Source organism: Spermophilus citellus, assembly GCF_964194105.1.
Source record: "Spermophilus citellus genome assembly, chromosome: 2".
NCBI classification, from domain to species: domain Eukaryota; kingdom Metazoa; phylum Chordata; class Mammalia; order Rodentia; family Sciuridae; genus Spermophilus; species Spermophilus citellus.
The window spans coordinates 246,583,540-246,601,831 of NC_138183.1; the positions used below are offsets into that span (position 1 = coordinate 246,583,540).

The window sequence follows — 18,292 nt, forward strand, 5'->3', positions numbered from 1 at the left end:
TCCCTCCCCAGCACACTTCCCGAGTCCGGGGACCCTCTGCTGTGCTTCCCTGGAACCCCATCCAGACCAGACCCAGCACACTTTCTAGGACCTTCTGTACCTATTAAGGCTGGCAATCTAGTGCCCAGCCTGTTTCCCAGAGACCAAGACCCCCTTGTGTGCCTTTCAGGTTGGCCCCTCCCCTCAGTCTGACTCGCAGGAGCTTGGACCTCCTGGCTGTGTTCCCCTGGGAATAGAACCCCCTTGGGGACTGACCTCCTTGGAGACTGTCACCTGCCTTGGGTAGTGTTGCTTTCTCCTCCAAAGCTGAAATCACCTTTGAAGCAGCTACCTTTCCACCACCTGGGGCTGGGACCCCACTCTAGCATGCTCTCCTAGGGCTGGAACCTTCTCGAAACTGGCATCCCTGCCACCAGCCATCTCCGCTCTTGGGGACCCTTCCAGTCCCACAGAGGGCATCTCACCAGCCCCATGAGCCTCCCTGGGACTATACACCCCCATGCCTGTCCATGGAGCTGTGCTTCCTCCTCCCACAGGAGTGAGCTCACCTCCTCACCTTGACCCTGAAAGTACCCTCCTCAGGGTGGGATCTGTATAGACCCCACCATATTTTCTTCCCCCCACCCCCACGTTGGTTTTAGAAGTCCGCCTCTATGTTTAACCTCCTCCCTGAACAACTCCTGCCCCTCCTCCAGGGCTGCCCCTCCTGGATGAGTTCAGGAGGGAAGGGCCGCGTGGGAGGGGGAGGGGAGGGGGAGGTGCGGGCTGACATCCCCCAGCCGATCCTGCCTCTCACACCCATCTTGGAACATGTAGCCAGATGGCCCCTTTTGTGTCCCTCTCAACCATCTTGGGGAGCCGAGCCTGCTCACCCGGAGCCCCCAAACCCATATCCTGCTCTTCAGTACATTCAGAACCTTCCGTTAAGCTGAGACTGCCTCTGGCCATGCTGTGATGGGGACTGTGGGGCCCCAGCATGGGAATCGAGGCCCAGGTTTCAAGGCCAGTTCCCAGTTCCCTTGGGAATCCCCTGGGCCAGGGAGGAAGGCCTTTTTTGCCTCAGTTTCTCTCTGTGTGACCTGGGGGTGGGGACTTTTTTCAACTCCTGCTAGCTGAGTAGCGCAGACAAGGGCGTCCGCAGGCCTCTGGCTGCCCCACTCTAGGATGCCGGACACCCTGGCAGGCCCAAGTCCCCAGTGGCCAGGCTCGACTAGGTTATGTGGTTGACCTGGGACCGCTGGGCCATTTGAGGGTTCTAGGCAGCCCTCATCACCCCCGGGGCCTCCCCTTCTCCCAGGACACTGTTCCTCCTTCAGGAGCTCTCCAGAGGTCTCTCGGGACTTGAGGTTCCCAGGACAGAGGGAAGGAGACCCTGGTCTTTGCCTGGGGGCACTGCTCAGGTGGCCTTGTGCCTCCTAAGTACTCAGATGACCCACGAACCCTGCCCACTTCATTCCCAGAGAGAGCCCTGTGCCTCCTCCCCAGGACCTGGGCCTGGCAGAGGGGTGGACCTGCTGGCGTGGGCTGCGGGCTCCTTCGCCAAACCTTTTCTCCTGGCCACGGGTGGGGGCGGGGAGGGGGGGCTGACGCCACAGCTCAGCCATGCGGCTTCCTGGCAGGGAGGCCGAGCTGCTCCCTCCAGAGAGATAAGAGGAGACTCAAGAATGTCTGTGGGGAGCAGGGCGGGTGTGGGGCCGCCCTCCTGGGAGGGCTGGCCTGTGGAAGTCTCCAGAGCTGGGATGGGGCGGGGGTGGGCTGCGAGGGTCGGCCTCTGGGGCTACTTGGGAGGGGAAGGCCTGGGGAATGGGGGGGACGACAGGGGGATGCTGTGGGGGCTGAGGGAGCCTGGGAGCCCAGGGCCCGGTATGCTCTCGGGTGCATGAGTCAAGGTGATGGAGGGGAAGAGTTGGTGCTGTGGACGGGTCTCCCCTGAGCTCCTGGGAGTCATGTGCGCTCCCTCCCTCAGGGGTGGCAGCGCCCCGGCCCCTGGTGCCTGGGACATGAGTGGGTCATGGCGCTCCCTTAGCACACAGGCGTGTGTCCCGGGTCCTGCCTGTGCGCGTGGTGGGGCTGGGGGCTAAGGCGCTTTGGGCCTCGGGTGGGAAGCCGGGACAGGGCGGCCCCCTCGAGGCTGGTACAGCCGGGCCCCCGTGTGACCGCCTGGCTAATCCCCTAGAGAGAGGTAACAGCAGCCCAGATCAGCGGGCACAGGGCCTGTAGAGAGGGGACCTGACGGGCAGGATGCACTGGCTCCCAGCAGGTAACTGGGTGAAGGTGGCGGGTTGGGGCCTTAGGCTCCCAAAGCCAAGCCAAGGACAGGACAGGACAGGAGGATCTGGCCAGGACCTTAGAGGTTCTGGTGCAGGTTGGGCCACTCAGAGCTGTCTGATCCTATCAGGGCCTTGCTCTTCCTGGGACCCTTTTTCTCACCTGCAAGACAGGGGCGGGTGGTGGAGAAGGTTTCCATGGTGCCTTCCGCCCTGAGGCCCTGAAGTCCCAGGAGGGAGGATGTTGTGGAGTATGAATGGCTGAGCTCAGAGCCAGTGGGTGCTGGCTTCCTATTCTAGGAGATATAAGGCTAGAAAGCAGGTCGGTGTGGAGGATCCTGGAGATGAGGAAACTGGGACCCGCAGGTGCAGGCAAGGCCCCCACCCAGCCTCCAGAGACCCACCGAGGCCGGCAGGGGACCTGGATCTCCCTTCTGAACCCGATGTAGCATGGACAGGTTTACTTCTTCTCTGGCCCCATGTCCCTTGTGAGAGTGGGTAGGCCAGTTGGACCCGAGCAGGTTCTTCAAATGAGATTATTTTTAGCCATCAAAGACAAACTCATGGCCTTCAGATAGACATGCGAAGTGGACCAAGGGGGACTGGGCTCTCCCAGGACTCTGGTTTGAGGGACACCCTTCCCACGGAGGAAAAGCAGAGGGGGATGGAATGGGGGCCCCCTTTCCCCAGGCCGAGACTGAGGCTCCAAGAGGAGGGAGGTAGCCAGAGTTAGCCAGGGCTGACAGCCGCCCCCAGTTCTCTCCTCCGCCCCCAGGGCCTTGAGTGGTGGACTACCTGTCAGGGAGAGGCACTCTGCCTGCTCTCTAGAGAGTAGGAGCCTCTGGTGGAGATTTGGGGGAGAGGACCTGTATCTGCCTGGGATCTGGATTGAGCTGGGAAGTGTGACCGGTGGGCTGTCTGCCTGCAGAGCACCCAGGGACTAGTGGATGGGGGAGGCAGCCAAATGTCCTGACCCCGGACACCTGGGAAAGGAAATGAGGTGTCTCCTAGGCCCATCCCCCAACACTCCTGTCCACAAGTGGATTGCCAGACCCACCCCTCAGGTCCTGGGGCCAGGCAGAGGGGAAGTGATCCAGGGGGTCTGACTCATCCCCACGTCCCCACCTCCAGTACAGAGCCACATGGCAGAGCTGGTGACAGGGAGTGTTCCTGGTCAACGGAGGCTGCAACTGATAGGTGAACAGAAGCCTTGGGGGTGGGGGTGGGGGTGCATCCTGGGCAGAACTCTGGGAGGGCTTGGGGTCAGCCCAGGGGTGAGGAGCAGACCACAGCCATCCCTGCACTTGGGGTCTCTCCCAAATCTGGGGGACTAGACAGAGTGTTTCTTAGGGTCTTAGATGTTTGGGGACAGATAGGTCACTGGGCAGAATGGCCTCCTCCCTGGGAACCTGACCCCCTTCCCAACTGCCAAGAGGTTACTGCACTGAGGGACCCTGGCAGCAGAGGCTGCTGGGTAACAGCCCAGTAGGGCTGCTGATTGGCTGCTGCCCATGGACTTTGCCCTCCCCGATAAGGACCAGAGCAGAAATCATTAACCGAATCATTAACTGGGGGTGGCCCCGCCCTGCGCAGGCAGCCTGCCCCCTGATTTCCACCTTTTTCCTTCTCTGGCCTCGGTTTCCCTCCAACCTGGGAAGCTGGGGTATGGGGTATGGTGGGCCTCCTCTGACATCGGGGCAGTGGCCCGTGGCTGGGGGCAGGGGAGGGATGAAGTAGTGGGCTATGTGGGAGCTGGGTGGGCAGCTGCCTGCAGAGTCCCCCATGGGTGTGTCCCTGCCCCTCCTTGCTCTCACTTCTCATCTGTAAAAGGGGAGTGGAGTTGTAGTGCAGTTGTAGTGCGGGTTAGCACCTCCTGCCAGGGCCTCTGTGAGGACTGGTAGGACAGCACCTGGGAAGGGCTGGGTTAGGGCCTGGCCTGGGTCCTGTGCCGTAAATGTCAGCGTCTGTCCACTGCGTGTCCCATGGGCTTGCACAGCCTCACCTGCAGGCCCCGGGCAGTGTGACGGGCCCCACCTGGAGGATTACTGGCCCACAGGGTGGGTTGATGCTCCCAAGCTCAGGCAGGGGCCCTGCAGCTGACGCTGTATGCTTTGGGAAAACCCCTCACCCTCTTTGGGTCCTTATTTCAGGGGTGAGGGGAACTGTGAGCCCTTGAGTGTGGCTTGTGTGCAGAGGCCTCAGCACGACAGGTCTGGCCTGGCCTGGTCCTGATGCTGGGTCCTGGTCCCCAGCAACATCGTTTCGGCCTGTTCCATCCTCCCCCTGGGAGATGCAAGACTTGTTCCCACGGGACAGGGAGGGACCCAGTCTGGCGAAGGCCTGGAGCGCCACGGCTGGGTGCTCTGCACTGTGGTCTTCCTGGAGTCCTGCCTGGAAGGTGGCCGGGGGAGACGACGGGGAGAAGAAGGTGCAGAGGTGGGACGGGATCCTGGTCACAGTTGGGTGCTAGCCTGGGATAGACGGGAAAGGGCCTCCCCTCAGTGCACACTGGGGGTCCTGACCCACTGCTGAAGGCCGGGCTCCGTGATGTCCCATCCAGCCCTTAGCCCCGTAGACCTCAGCGCCCTCCCTCTTCTGGTCAAGGTTGTCCATGTGAGCAGACCCCAGAAGTGCCAAGGCCTGGAGTGGGAGGGGGAGGAAGAGCAAAGAGCCCAAGGAGGGGACAGTTTGGTCCAGAGCTCTCTGTGGCCTCCATGATAGACATCCTGTCCTTGTCCTGGGCTGTTTGTCCTTCCTCTGCCTTCAGGTTGGGTCTGTGGCTAGCTTTCCTGGTAGCTTGGAAGCGGGGGTGGGGGGTGCTGCCCTTCCTGGGCTGACTCAGTCGGGTCTAGCTCCGGTGGGGAGGGGGATTGAGGGAAGGAGAGGGCAGGGAAGGTGGGTTGGGACCCAAGTGTATGAAGCTGTGCCCTGAGAGGGGCGATGGCCTCAGTCCTGTGCCTGTGTCCTGGTGCACATGCCGTGGGTGTGCATAGGCATGCTCTGGCCTCAGGGCCTCTGTCCCCACGGCCTGGATTCTAAAATGCAGTGGACTTCACTGACCTACCCTGTCACCTGACTCTGTCCCTTGCAGTGTCAGCTCCTGGCAGGGGTCTTGCCTCTTGTTCGCTACTGTGTTCCCGGAGCCTAGCACTGTCCTGACACATGGTGAGCGCTTACCTGAATGAGCCAAGTGTGTGTCAGTGTGTGCTGGGCAGGGGCAGGCCGGGGCAGGATCATGCACATCGGTGGACACCTGACCCTGGGGTGTGCCCATATGTACGCGCATGCATGTTGGAGTGTGCCGTGTGTGGGGAACGCTGCTGTGTTCATATAGACGGGCGCGGGAACTGCACAGCCTGTGTGGCCTGCCTGCCCTGGTTCCTGTAGGACAGGGTCAGAGGCACTGGGCGGGGACTAGCTTTTCCCTGTGGAGTGAAGTCTGCGGGCCCCAGAGAGAAACAGGGTCCCAGGACCCAGTGTGGGTTCTCTGAGACTGTTCACAGAGGCTGGCCCAGGACTCTTGACCTGACTTGGGGGCATCTTAGGGCTGCGGCCAAGGCCGAGAGGCTGGACACGTATGAGGATAGCAGCACTTTACTGTTCATGCCTCAGAGGACTTAGGATGAGGTGTGGGGCCCCCTGGAGTCTCTAGAGGTCCCTGGAGCAGATGGGTGGGAAGGTGGAGGGAAGGGGTGGAGTGGAGAGGGTGAGGGCGGGAAGGGGGCAGGAGAGACAGAGATGGGAACAGATAGTGGAATGGCCTCCTGGGGCTCACCTGGCTTAAGGCTCCCGCCACCCTGGGATGCAGGGGTTCATGCTCTCCTTGACAGAGAAGCAAGCCAGGACTCAGAGAGGTCAAGGTACTTGCTGAGGGCCACAGAGCAAGGAAGTGAGGGTTCACATTGGAAGCCAGGCCTCTTGGACCCACAGGCCCTCTCAGGGCATCATGAGGGTGCTCAGGTGGGTAGTTTCTCTATTTCCTAGAGGTAGGACACCCCTCAGATACCTGGGGTGGACACTCAGGGCACAGGCTTGGGTCCTGGTGCCTTGTCCACCCCAAGTTCAGAGCAACCAGGTCTGACCAGCATCCTCAGACCCTGGCCCATCCTGCCCATAGCCACGTGGCCGACGGGATTTCCGCCATGTTTGGGGCATGAATTGACAAGTGCCCCATTGACGGGCAAGGGAGGGGGTGGGCAGGGCACAAGCCTCCCACTGTGCCGGGTCCCCACCCTCCCCCGTCCCAGGGGACAATGGCCGAGACTCAGCCAGCAGCCACAGCTGGTGGGGGGGGGGGCATGAGCACAAGGAGGGGTGTGAGGGAGGGGCCCAGGGTGGAGAGACCACCTGGGCCCCTGCCTGCTCCGTCCTGCACCTGGCTGGGTCCCCTCAGTTCCTCTCCTGCCCAGCTGGGTGGTCTTGAAGTGAGGTGGAGAGAGGAGGGGAGAGGGCCACCTTCCCACCGCCTGGCCCACCCAGGAAAGACCAGGGTCTGGCTCCTGTTCAAAGCAGGTAATGAAGGGCCTCAGGAAGAAGCAGCTGGGCACTCAGCCCACAGGACAGGGCGGCCCCCGGGGAGCCTGTGCTCTGGACCAGAAGCACAGGATGGCCTAGGTCCCCACACCAGCAGGCCTGGTCCCAGACTCTGGCTTGCCACTCCCCGATTCCTCCCTTGGACTTTTACTGCGTGCCTACTGTGTGCTGGGATACTGGTATCCCAGAAGGGTATCCCTGGAAACCCTCAGCCTCAGTTTCCTCATCCGTAAAACAGAGAAAATGGAAAGCACCTGCCCTTAGGGGGTGTCAGAGACCTGAGTGGACGCCTAGTGAAGGGTGTGGTGCGGGGCTCCACCCGGGGTCTGTGCTGGGCAGGAGAGTCCCTGCTGAGGGGACGGTCGAGTGGGCCGGTGGGACAGTCTTGGGATGATTTCAGCGGAAGCCTGAAGAGTGAAGAGGAGCCACTTTCAGAGGGCCTCATGTGGGGGTGGGATGGGGGTGTGTCCGGATGGAAAGGAAGAGGGCATTGGGGAGGGGGGAGGGCGCTCTGGGGCAGGAGGAGGCTGGGGCGGGCAGGTGAGGGGCCAAAGTGCCCAGCCTTGGACACCTGGAGGGCCGGGGGCCTACTTATCCCAATATCCCAAGGGGAGCAGGACAGGGATGCAGGTTTGTGACCTCATGGTGGCACTTTTCGGTTGTGGGGCCTTGTGCATCCTCTGGCAGCTCCCGTCCAGGGAGCCTCCTTCCAGGGAGGCCTTGAGGACCAAGGTACTCATGTTGGGGTCCAGTGACGGTCTGGGGCTCTTTAGGCAGCAGGGGAGGGGCACCCTCTACCTGCGCCTGGGGTTCTGCTCCAGCCTCTGGGTTCCGGGGTCCAGCAAGTGCCCATGTTGGTACTGATCGCCGGTGTGGCTCGTGGGACATGCTGGGGCCTCTGACTGGTGGCTGGTCTCTTTGTCTGGACAGTGTGGGGGGAAGACCAGGCCGTCCTCCAGGGCCTCCAGGGAGAGGGCGGGAGTCGGCCTTCCTCCGGAGGCCCTCCAGCTCCGCAGCCGTCCGACTCCCCCCGCCCCGGACCCACCCCCAACCTGCTCCCTCCTCCCCCTCCGTCCGCCCGGCCCCTGGCACGGGAGGGTCCCTCCTCCCCCCAGCCACATCTGGTTCTTGTTAGGGTCTCCCAGGATGCCTCTGCCCGAGGCCCCCCACTCTGGGAAGGTGGGCAGGAGGATTAGGGGCGATTAGGAGTGCTCCTGGAGGGAGGAGGCAGAGGAGGGGCTGGGGTTGTTATAAATAGCAGCACCATGACCACGGCAGCCCATCATTCACGTGGATTCCAAGTTCAGCCTCCCAAACCTGCGCTTCAGCTGCCAGGACCGGGGCCACGCTCCAGAACCTTCCTTCTTCCCCATTCCCTGGGCGTGACCCGCCCTCCGGAACCTTCCAGCCCGTCCTGCAGTGACACCACCAAGATCCAGGGGTGACTGGGAGGGAAAATGCACGAAGCACTTAGAACTGTGTAGGGCCTCAGCCAGCCTGAGCGCCTTCCGCTACTGTCACGATCATGAATCCCAAAGTACTGGTAGGCACTCAGTAGGAGCTGCCATCTTCATTGTCACCACTATGGTGGGATTGAGTGACGCGCAGCACAGGCAGAACGCTTGCACATGATGAATTCCTATGCCTGGCACACAGTAGGTGCTTAAAATTGGCAAGTATGGTTACCAGGGAGGGGCGGGAATGCAGTATGCAGATGGTCCTTCCTAGCTCAACCAGTTTCTCTGTGGACGGCCATTGGCCGCGCGTGGTGGGTGTCTCCGTTGCCAGCTGGGTGAGCAGGGTGGGGGTCAGCAGGAGGGCCCTGGCCTGTGCAGGCAGCGCGTGACTCCTAGGAGGGCTTAGCCGCTCATTAATCACCTAAGCGGGGCTCAGCATTCTTGAAATGCCGGCTGGGGTCAGGGAGGGGCCTGGGCTGGGGGCTCAGGGACCCCAGGGATGGGGGGGGGGGTGCTGGGAAGGGAAGGTGGTATTCGCTGAGCCCTCACCGAGCGCCGGGCACCTCGAAGACCTGTCTCCACAGACTCACAGCTACCCTAAGAAGCGTTCCCTATTCTTGTCCCATTTTACTAATGAGGAGACTGAGGCTCAGAGAAGGCATGGCCTACCCAAGGTCACACAGCATGGAGTGGCTTAGCTGGGTTCTGTTCCTGTGCTGTCTGAGTTCTGTTCCCAGGGCTCATCAGAGAGGGGGGCCTGAAGTGCAGACCCCAGACTGGGGGCTCCAGGGGCCTGTGGAAGGAGCCTTCCTGCCTCAGTGGGACTGGCCAGCCCAGGTCAGCAGGGTGGGTGGAGCAGCCCTCCATTATCGGGGTTGACGCATCTCCTACGTCAGCCCCCTTATCACCCCGCCCTCTGGCTCCCCCCGCAAGGTGACCCTGGGAGAGGAAAGGCCAGTGCCAACCCCCTCTCCTCCCCTCATGATGCCCAGGAGCCTGGACTGCCTTTTCTCTGAGTCCCTCCCCTTCATGGGGCCGGGGCCAGCAGGGAGGGCCCAGAAAGGGCCACAATGGAGAGCAGAACCCTGAGTTCCGGGGAATGCCGCTGTGGGACAGGGTAAGCCCTCCTCCGTGGGGGCCGAGGAGCCCTCTGACTGCAGTGGAACCAGCTGCAGGTGGCTCCCCACTCCCGGGCTCCTCAGGAGGTGGGGTCCTGCTCACGTGCCCACAGCTGGGCTGTCTGGATCCTGAAAGACAGGGCAGGACGACCCGTGCCGCATCTGAGCCATGGAGGGTAGTGGGCCTCAGCTCCCTAAAGTACCTGTTTGCTCTCACAGTCCCACAGACATAGGGACAGGCACCCCATGCTACAGAGGAGAGGGACATTTGTGGCTCATGTCACCAAACCAGAAAGGAGTGCGGGGGTGCAAGGGTGGCCCCCTCGTGCCCAAATCTACACTCTGGGCCTCTCACCTCCTTGGAGGTTGGAGGTGGCCTTGTGGGCCAGGGGGAGGAATCATCAGTCCCTCCTGAAGGGTGTCAGGGTGGCCAGTGAAGGACCCCCGCCTGGACACACAGAGGGGAAGAGCTTGGGGCCTAGGTCTGCAAGGCTGGGCCTGGGGGAGGACGGTGCCCAGAGGCTTAGGGTCGCCAGGGATGTGGCCTCTAGCCCAGCTCCCCACTCCTTGCAGGCCACGACATCAATGGCGCCCTGGAGCCCTCCAACATCGACACCAGCATCCTGGAGGAGTACATCGGCAAGGAGGACGCCTCCGACCTGTGAGTCCCCCGGCCCCTTGGCCAGCCGCTGGCTCACCCTCTGCGCAGGATCCCGCAGTCCCACCTCGGAAAGCTGCTCCTCCCCCTCTCCCAACATGGCGCCCTCTGCCACCCGCACAGTTCCCTCGGGAGGGGCGGCCGCTTCCCAGGCCTGGCCCACGGCTGGGCTGACCTCGTCCCTTCTCCGCAGCTGCTTCCCCGACATCTCCGCTCCAGCCAGCGCGGCCTCCTACCCCCACGGGCAGCCTGCAGTCCCTGGCTCCAGTGGGGTCCACCACCTGAGTTCCCCTGGGGGTGGACCCTCCCCCGTGCGCCACGGTCCCCTCCCGCCCCCGAGCTACAGTGCCCCACTCAACTGCAACAACAACAACGGCATGGGCGCCACCCCGAAGCCTTTCCTGGGGGGCTCGGGGCCCCCCATCAAGGCAGAGCCCAAGGCTCCCTATGCCCCAGGGTGAGTGAGGGCAGGGAGCGGATGGAGTGGGAAACCTGTGCCTGGTGGCCTCAGGCCTGAAGGTGCTGGCAGCAGGCAGGGCCCAGGCCACGGGTCGCCCCACAGTGGACCAGTGGGCAGCCGGCGGGGTCTGAGTGAGGCTGTGAGGAGGGCTGATGAGGTGCTAGAAACATCTCTGAGCACTGTGGACAGGAGCGGGCGGGGCTGGAGGCCACCTCTGTTTCCATCCCTGGGAACCCCAGCACACACAGGCACAAACCCAGATACCCAAACACCTCCACAGCCCCGTCCAGGCCCAGGTGTGTGCAGTTGCCATTTTCTGTGGCCCTGGGAATTGCCTGGGGCTCATATGTGGTCCCTGGAGCCACTTCTCATCCCAACACAGCCTCACTCTCCCGGGCCCAACCCTGCTCCCCGCATTTCTCTGAGGAGTCCACACCAGTGGGCTGACCCTGGCTGAGCCTTGGCCTGGCTTCAACCAAGGATCCAGGTGGCCACCAGCCTAGCCAGACTCCAGGGTGACCCCTGACCCCACGTGCTCGTGGGGAGAGGCAGAGAACAGGGGTGTGCCGTGCTCTGCAGACGAGCTGGGAGAAGTTCTGATTCCCCAGCCTGGGCATGGGCAGGGACCCTGTGTCTGGGTGGGAGAGGGCTGGAGTGCAGGGCAGGAACCACACTGTGCCAGGTCGCCTGGCTGTGGCTCCTGTGCCGGCCTCCTGCCCTGGTGATCTACAGCCTCCTTCTCTGTTAAGGGAGCCCAGAGGCTTCCTCCTGAGGGCCAGGTGGGAGTAAGCAGAGGGGTGTGCAGGGGGGACGGTGGCCCTGGGACGCTGTCGGCAGGATTTCCCAAGTCTCGGGCTGATAGTGGCCAGGCTGGGGTGTCAGGGCTGAACCTTTGCAGCAGATGGCAGGCTGATGGTTTGAGGCCATGCCACTGTTCCTGAGCCACAGACGCCTGAAAACCAAGATTCAGCTAGTGAAAACCAAGGGGAGAAAACCAAGATTCAGCTAGTGCCCGCTGACTGCCCCCCAGTGTCTGTGTGGGGACCTTGCTCTGGGGGGGACCCTGATGCGGGCCTGAGGAGCTCTTCCTAGAGGATTCTGATGGCTCTGAGAGGGAAGAGGGCTTGTCCAGAGCCACAGGGACCCAGGCCTAGGTGGGTTTGCTGCTGAGATGGGGAGAGAGGTACTAATACCTCACAGAGCTGAAGGTGTGGCTAAGTGGTAGGGCACTCTCCCTGCACGTGCAGGCCCTGGGTTCCGTCACCTGGTTCAGTGACCAGTGATGGAAAGAAATCAATCAATCAACCACCAAATACAGGCATAAGGAGAAGCGAGATAAATTTATAAATTTAAGAAGAAAGAATGAAAAGTGCAGTGGGCCCAGGACGTTTGGTGGCAGGGACTGGATGGTGGGAAAGACCCTAACTCAAGGCCCTTGTCAGGAAGTGCAGAGAGAGGTGGCAGGTGGACTTGGAGCTGGACAAACCAGGATCCGCCCACGGGCCCCGAGGCTGTGGGGAGAGTATGGTGCCAGTCCCCACCTGCTTTTTGGTGTCACCTCACACAGCCTTGTTTTAGGGTCTGCATTCTTGGGTGGTTTTCATAGATCTGTAAATAAGGACCGAAGGGAGGGACAGGTGGCTTGTCCAGGGATGACCCGGGACTCCAGGGTGAGCGCAGGCTGTGTCCATGATGGCTCCGAGTCCCTTCTGGCAGTTCCCTGGGTACCATGGAGGGGAGTCTCTGGATAAGGGGACCAGGGATGGCCAAATAGCCTCCTTGATCGGAGGCCACAGCCCTCCTCTTGCTGGGCAAGCACCGGGCTCACACAGGACGTGTTGACCTCTGGGGCTTGAGTTTGTTCTTTTTGCTGAACCACTGATAAAATAAAACTTGCAAGGAAACAAAAAGCCAGGCCCAACAGAACTGGCTCCGTGCCCAGCCCACACCTGCCTGGCAGGGCAGCCCCCAGTGACCCGCTGAACCTACTGAGGCCCGGCACCCGGGCCCAGTGCCTCCAGGAAGCTGAACGGCTCTGGTGGGTACAGGGAGAGGGGAGCAGGCCTAGCCCCCTAGGGAGGGGGGTCCTTGAGTCCCTGTGTCATCATCAGGGACCTGGTTACCAGTCTACAGGGGCCATTAGGTCTGAGGGGATCCTAGATCCTAGGCAAGACCCCAAGGCCCCCACAGACAATTCATCACCTGACCCTGCCAGGCACACCAAGGTAGGTGGCGCAGAGAAAGCGTAGGGTGAGGAGACCTCAATGACTCCAGCCTCTGGGGGGGTGTCTGTGGACCCCAACTCACCGAGGGGCTGCCCGGCCTGAGGGCTGGGGACCCGGCCGCTGGCCCAACAGCCCCCTCCTCCGGTCCTTGCAGCACCCTGCCGGACTCGCCCCCAGACTCGGGCTCCGAGGCCTACTCCCCGCAGCAGGTGAACGGTGAGTCGCGGGCACCGCCTCCCCGCTGGTGTGCACCAGTGGTTGGGGCTGGTTGGGGCTGCCTTATCGGAGGAGAGGGAGGGAGCCAGGGAGGGAGGGGGCCAGCGGCTGCCCAACGGGCCGAGATTATCGCTGGTCAAATACTGCCCGGCGCTGGCTATTGTTCCCCATGGGCGGGTGGGGAGCCCGGCCCTGCCTCCGAGCAAGTGTCCCTGCCGGAGATGCCACCGCCTGGCCGCCTGCGCCATCATGGACGCGCCCTTCGGCGGTAAGTGGACGGCTGGGAAGGCCCAGGTGCAGTCTGAGCAGAGGCCTACCACCGCTGGGCCCACCTCCCCTTACGGGGGTGCTCAGGGGTGCAGTGGCCCCCAGGTGGTCAAGAACAGAATGACCACGGGCAGCTGGCTCCCCACAGCCTGAAGAGGGGTCAAGAGTTCTGTTTATCTTACCCAAAACATCCCTGGAATGCCTCCTGGGGAACAATGGGAGCCCGCCTCCCCCTCCGGCCAGTGGGGGGCTGGCCCCTGGAGCCCAGGAGAGGGGCTGCTGCAGGGAGGAGGGCCCGCCTGCAGCCGAGGAGGGCTGGGGGTCTCCAGACTCTCCTTCCTGAGGCCAAAGGAGGGTCAGGCCTGAGAGGAGCTGGGGACCTGGAGGAACCTTGAGATTGGAGATCTTCTTGGGGAGCTGGGCCTGCCCCATCTTAAAAGAACCGGCAAGGACAGGGCAAAGGCCACTGGCCTCCTGCACAGGGTCTTGCTTCCCTGCCCAGGCTCTAGTGACCAGCTAACTCCCCGGCCCCTGGGCTTGGGGACTTGGCTCAGGAGGGGGTGGAAGCTGGAGACCCTGCCTAGGGAGATCGGGTGTCTGGAACCAGAGTGAGGATGGTCTCTGATGCCCAATCCCCATCTCTCCCACAGACCCCCATCTCCTACGCACAATAACCCCTGAGACGCTGTGCCACGTGGGGGTGCCCTCCCGTCTGGAGCACCCGCCCCAACCTCCAGCCCACCTGCCAGGCCCCCCGCCGCCCCCGCCGCCCCCACCTCACTACCCTGTCCTGCAGCGGGACCTGTACATGAAGGCTGAGCCCCCAGTCCCGCCGTATGCTGCCATGGGGCCGGGTCTGGTGCCTGCGGATCTCCACCATACCCAGCAGTCCCAGATGCTGCAGCACCTGCTGCAGCAGCACGGAGCTGAGTAAGGCTGGGAGCCCCCTTGGAGAGCGAGGGGCAGAGCAGGTGCAGGCCGCCAGAGGGGGAGGGGGTGGGGACACACTGTGGGGGGCAGGAGCTCTGCAGGGAAGATGGGGGGGCACCCTATTTATACCTAGGTGCCCAGTAATGCCCTGGGGGATTTATAGCCACGGCTACTTGCTCAGGACTACCTTTTCCGCTGAGGTAAACGGAGGCTCTGAGAAGGGAAAGTGGCTCCTCCAGATCATGCCACCAAGAGAGGGCAGAGCCAGGAATTGAGCCTGTGGCGAGACTCTTACCCAGGCACAGGTGGTTTCCAGCCGATCATGGAGTCCTCCTCAACCTAAGGAGGTTCCTGGCCTGGACCTAAGCACCCTGCTCTGACTCCAACCTGGGCACTCGTCATTTTCATCTGTTTTTATCTTCCATGACTTTATATCTGTGTTGCGCATTGAAATTTCATCAAAGATTTATAAAGTTCAAGGAAAGAGTCTTCTTCAAAACATTTTGTAGCTGGGCGTGGTGGCACCTGTGATCCCAGCGGCTTGGAAGGCTAAGGCAGGAGATTGCAAGTTCAAGGGCCAGCCTCAGCAATTTAGCAAGGCCCTAAACCCTTTAGTGAGACCTTGTCTCCAAATTAAATAAAATAAGGGCTGGGGATGTGGCTCAGTGGTTAAGCACCCCTGGGTTCAATTCCTACCAAGAAAAAAAAAATTCTAACCAGATGGGGAAAGGAGTGCTGTGCAGGTCACCCAAACCTGCGCCTGTCCCCTGCCTCGGGAAACTCCCCACCTGGCCTTGTGGTCCAGGCCCTGTGTGGTCTGACTCTGGAGGCTGCTCGCAGAGCCCCCACTAGAAGGAGTGATGCTGTAAGAAAGCTGTCACCTGATGTGTGCCGGGCCTTTACTGAGCTTGCTGGAGACACACAGACCAGGCAGGTGTAGCTCCTGTCCTGGATGCCACGGTCTAGCCCGTGGGGAAGAGGGACAGAGAGAGAATGACAGCGCTGAGGAGGCCACGTCCCAGGGCTTCCCGGAGGGAGTGTCCTCTGGGCTGTGCCCAGCCTGTTAAGACAGCAGGGAGAGGGGAGAGGAGTGGGCACTGCACAAAGGCAGGGGGCTCAGAGAGAGCCAGCCCCCACAGCGCACACCTCTGCCTCCCCAGGCTCCCCACCCACCCCTCCAAGAAGAGGAAGCACTCAGATTCGCCCCCCAACACCCTCAATGCCCAGATGCTGAATGGGATGATCAAACAGGAGCCTGGGACTGTGACAGCGCTGCCCCCACACCCTGCGCGAGCCCCTTCCCCACCCTGGCCTCCCCAGGGCCCACTCTCACCAGGCCCCGGCTCCTTGCCGCTCAGCATTGCCCGGGTCCAGACACCGCCGTGGCACCCTCCAGGTGCACCCTCACCAGGTACGTGGCTGGCCCTCCCTTGGAGTTGGGAGTGGGGCCTGGAGACCAGGGCCCACGTGGGTGTCCCCTTCCTTCAGGTCTCCTGCAGGACAATGATAGTCTCAGTGGCTCCTACCTGGACCCCAACTACCAGTCCATCAAGTGGCAGCCCCATCAGCAGAACAAGTGGGCCACACTGTACGATGCCAACTACAAGGAGCTGTGAGTGATCAGTGTCGCCCGGCCACCCCATCTTAGGACAGCTCTGGATCTCATCGAGGTCCTGGATCAGGGCCTGGGAGCACCCAGGGTACAGGATGATCCCATTTTACAGAAGAGTAAACAGGCTCGAGGAAGAGCCAGGCCAGCCCCAGGCCTCCCCAGGAGGTGGTGTGTGCCAGGGCGGCCAGTCTGGAGGAAGTGGGCGGTGGGTGTTTTCAGACTCCGCCTCCCCCTCCACCTACTCCTCCTCCGCCTGCATTCCAGGAAGGTAGCCGGAAGCTGAGTGTAAGCAGGGCCCTTCCAGAGCCCCCTCCCTGTGGAGGGGGTTGGGCAGGACCGGGTCAGGGTCTGTCTGGTCATGTGGATTCAGCTTCCTGGGCTCTAGGCCAGGAGCCCTGTGGGGAGCACTCCCCTTGCCCCCCGCAAAGGCTGGTGTGTAGGTGAGAGGGCAACTCCCCTCAACCCTCTTTGGACACTTCCAGGCCTGGCGGGGTGGCTGGGGCGCTGACCAGTCTCTTGGGGTTGGGCGCCCCAGGCTGTGTGGGATTCTTAGCCAGCAGACCCCGGGGCTAGGGAGTGGTCCAGCTGCTCTGGCAGCTCAAGGGTCCCATGAGGTCAGCTGGTGTGAGAGGGGGTGTCTATGGGAGTGCAGTCTGGCGGGGGGAGGAAACCCTCAACTCTTACAAGGTGCACTTGATACACGTTGGGCCAACCTGTCATCCCAGGACCCTAGGTTAGGAAGCTGGTAGTAGAGGTGCCCTGTAGCCCAGGCACTATCTCAACACTCTGCTGGGTTGAGCAGGTGGGTGGAGCCCCAGGAGGAGAGGCCCGGAGCTCGGAGCTCGGGCCCAGAGGCCTCTTCCCAGGAGTCTGGAAGCATTGTCCCCACCCACCTTCCTCCAGGCAGGCACCAGGCACTCCTGTGACCTGGGTGATGGTGGCAAAGCCATAGAATAACACTTGCCTTCTTTACTGCCACCTGGAGGTCCCCAAAGGGACCAGATTGCTACTATCTCCAGCAAAAGAAGGGCAAATTCCCGCTGAGTCTGAGGGGGCATCCAGAAGTGCCCCTCCCTGCTCTGGCAGACCCAGGAATCAGAACGGGGGTGTGTGGGGACTTGAACACATGGGTGGGCAGGGGCTGGACCTGCCTGCCGCAGAGCTGGCGCCTGGTTCCACGGTTTCCATGGCAACCAGCTGTCACTTGCCTTGAGGCTCTGCAGATGCAGCCCCTCTCACCCCATTCCCATGAGGGAGGGGGCTTCAGGCAGCCTTCTGGGAACCAGCCACATGTGGTGAGGGCCATCAGCCCCCTCCTCAGGAGTCCCTTCCTGTTTGGTGGGCCTCAGAGACTTGCCCTGCACCCTCATCACCAGGCATGTTGAGGAAAGATCATCTGCTGAGGAGTTGACATCTGCACGTGAATCCTCCTGGGGACTCTAGTTTTCTTTTCTGGGAAGTGGGGACAGCACCATTGGTGGTTTGAGGATCTTGAGGTAGAGAACAGGAAATCGCTTTGGAACAGGGTGTGTGGGAGGGAGTGACATTCCAGGCCTGGCTTTCACCTGTCCCCCAGGCCTATGCTCACCTACCGTGTGGACGCTGACAAGGGCTTCAACTTTTCGGTGGGGGACGACGCCTTCGTGTGCCAGAAGAAGAACCACTTCCAGGTGACGGTGTACATCGGCATGCTGGGGGAGCCCAAGTACGTCAAGACTCCCGAGGGCCTCAAGCCCCTCGACTGCTTTTACCTGAAGCTGCATGGAGTGAAGGCAGGTTTGGGGTTCAGCCAGGAGGGCGGGCAGGAGGGCCAGAGTGTTGTGGAGGGACTCCGTGGCCAAGCCCGCCCCGCAGCCGGGGCCTCCGCCTCTTCTCCCGGGGGCTGCCCATGACCATCTCATGCTCTTTCGTCCTTCTCCACTCTGTGACCTCAAGTCTGCGTCCCCAACCAAGACCCACCTCCTGGCCCCTCTGGAGCCACCTCAGCTCTGCGTCCCTCCGACCTTGCTTCCACCCAGAGTTCCCCTTCAGGGAATGGAGTCCAGGGTCCTGGTCACCCAAGCCATAGACGTGGGGGCCCTGTCGCACTGACCTCATCTTGCACCTGGCCCTGCTGTTCCCCTGGAGCACCCTTTCGCCTAGGCCCCCTTCCTCCCCTCCTTCCGTTGGCCTCTCCCCTGTCCCCATCATCCCTGCTCCTTGTCCGAGTGGCCCTGACTTGTGACACAGGTGGTAATGGCCTGCCCCACTCTTCCAAAACCCCAGTGTCCTCCCAGCACAGCCTCAGCTTCCCAGTGAGCCCACCAGCTCCTCAGAGCCAGCCCTTCCCTCCCTCCCTCCCTGCCCCCTGGTGCCTGTTCCCAGCCCCTGCCTTCCCCTAGGCGGCTCCTCCTGGCAGACTCCACACTGGTGCGTGCTCAGGAAGCCTGCCCTTAGGGGCCCTATGGGACAGCCATACTGTGGTTGATCTGGAGCCTGAGAGGCCCTGGGAGGTCCCCCAGCTCTGTCTGCCTCAGTGTCATGAGTGGCTCAGCCAGTGTTCATGGAGG

The 18,292-nt window shown here is 62.1% G+C and overlaps 1 protein-coding gene and 1 long non-coding RNA gene across 8 annotated transcripts in view; one reads left to right on the forward strand and one right to left on the reverse strand.

The window, feature by feature from the left end:
* MYRF (myelin regulatory factor) overlaps positions 1-18,292 on the forward strand; it is a 28,623-nt gene that overhangs the window by 500 nt on the left and 9,831 nt on the right. For all 7 annotated transcript variants that reach the window (XM_081279342.1, XM_081279343.1, XM_081279346.1 and 4 more), the window contains exons 2-8: positions 9,949-10,036; positions 10,227-10,490; positions 12,873-12,934; positions 13,852-14,131; positions 15,292-15,542; positions 15,620-15,743; positions 17,320-17,515. In XM_081279342.1, the coding sequence (XP_081135468.1) occupies positions 9,949-10,036; positions 10,227-10,490; positions 12,873-12,934; positions 13,852-14,131; positions 15,292-15,542; positions 15,620-15,743; positions 17,320-17,515 (1,265 nt within the window). The remainder of the gene's footprint in view (positions 1-9,948; positions 10,037-10,226; positions 10,491-12,872; positions 12,935-13,851; positions 14,132-15,291; positions 15,543-15,619; positions 15,744-17,319; positions 17,516-18,292) is intronic.
* Positions 15,075-17,463, reverse strand: LOC308641102. The gene is made up of 3 exons (XR_014020411.1): positions 17,336-17,463; positions 15,465-15,624; positions 15,075-15,191 (listed from the first exon to the last, which is right to left on the reverse strand). It is a non-coding gene; the product is annotated as an uncharacterized lncRNA (long non-coding RNA).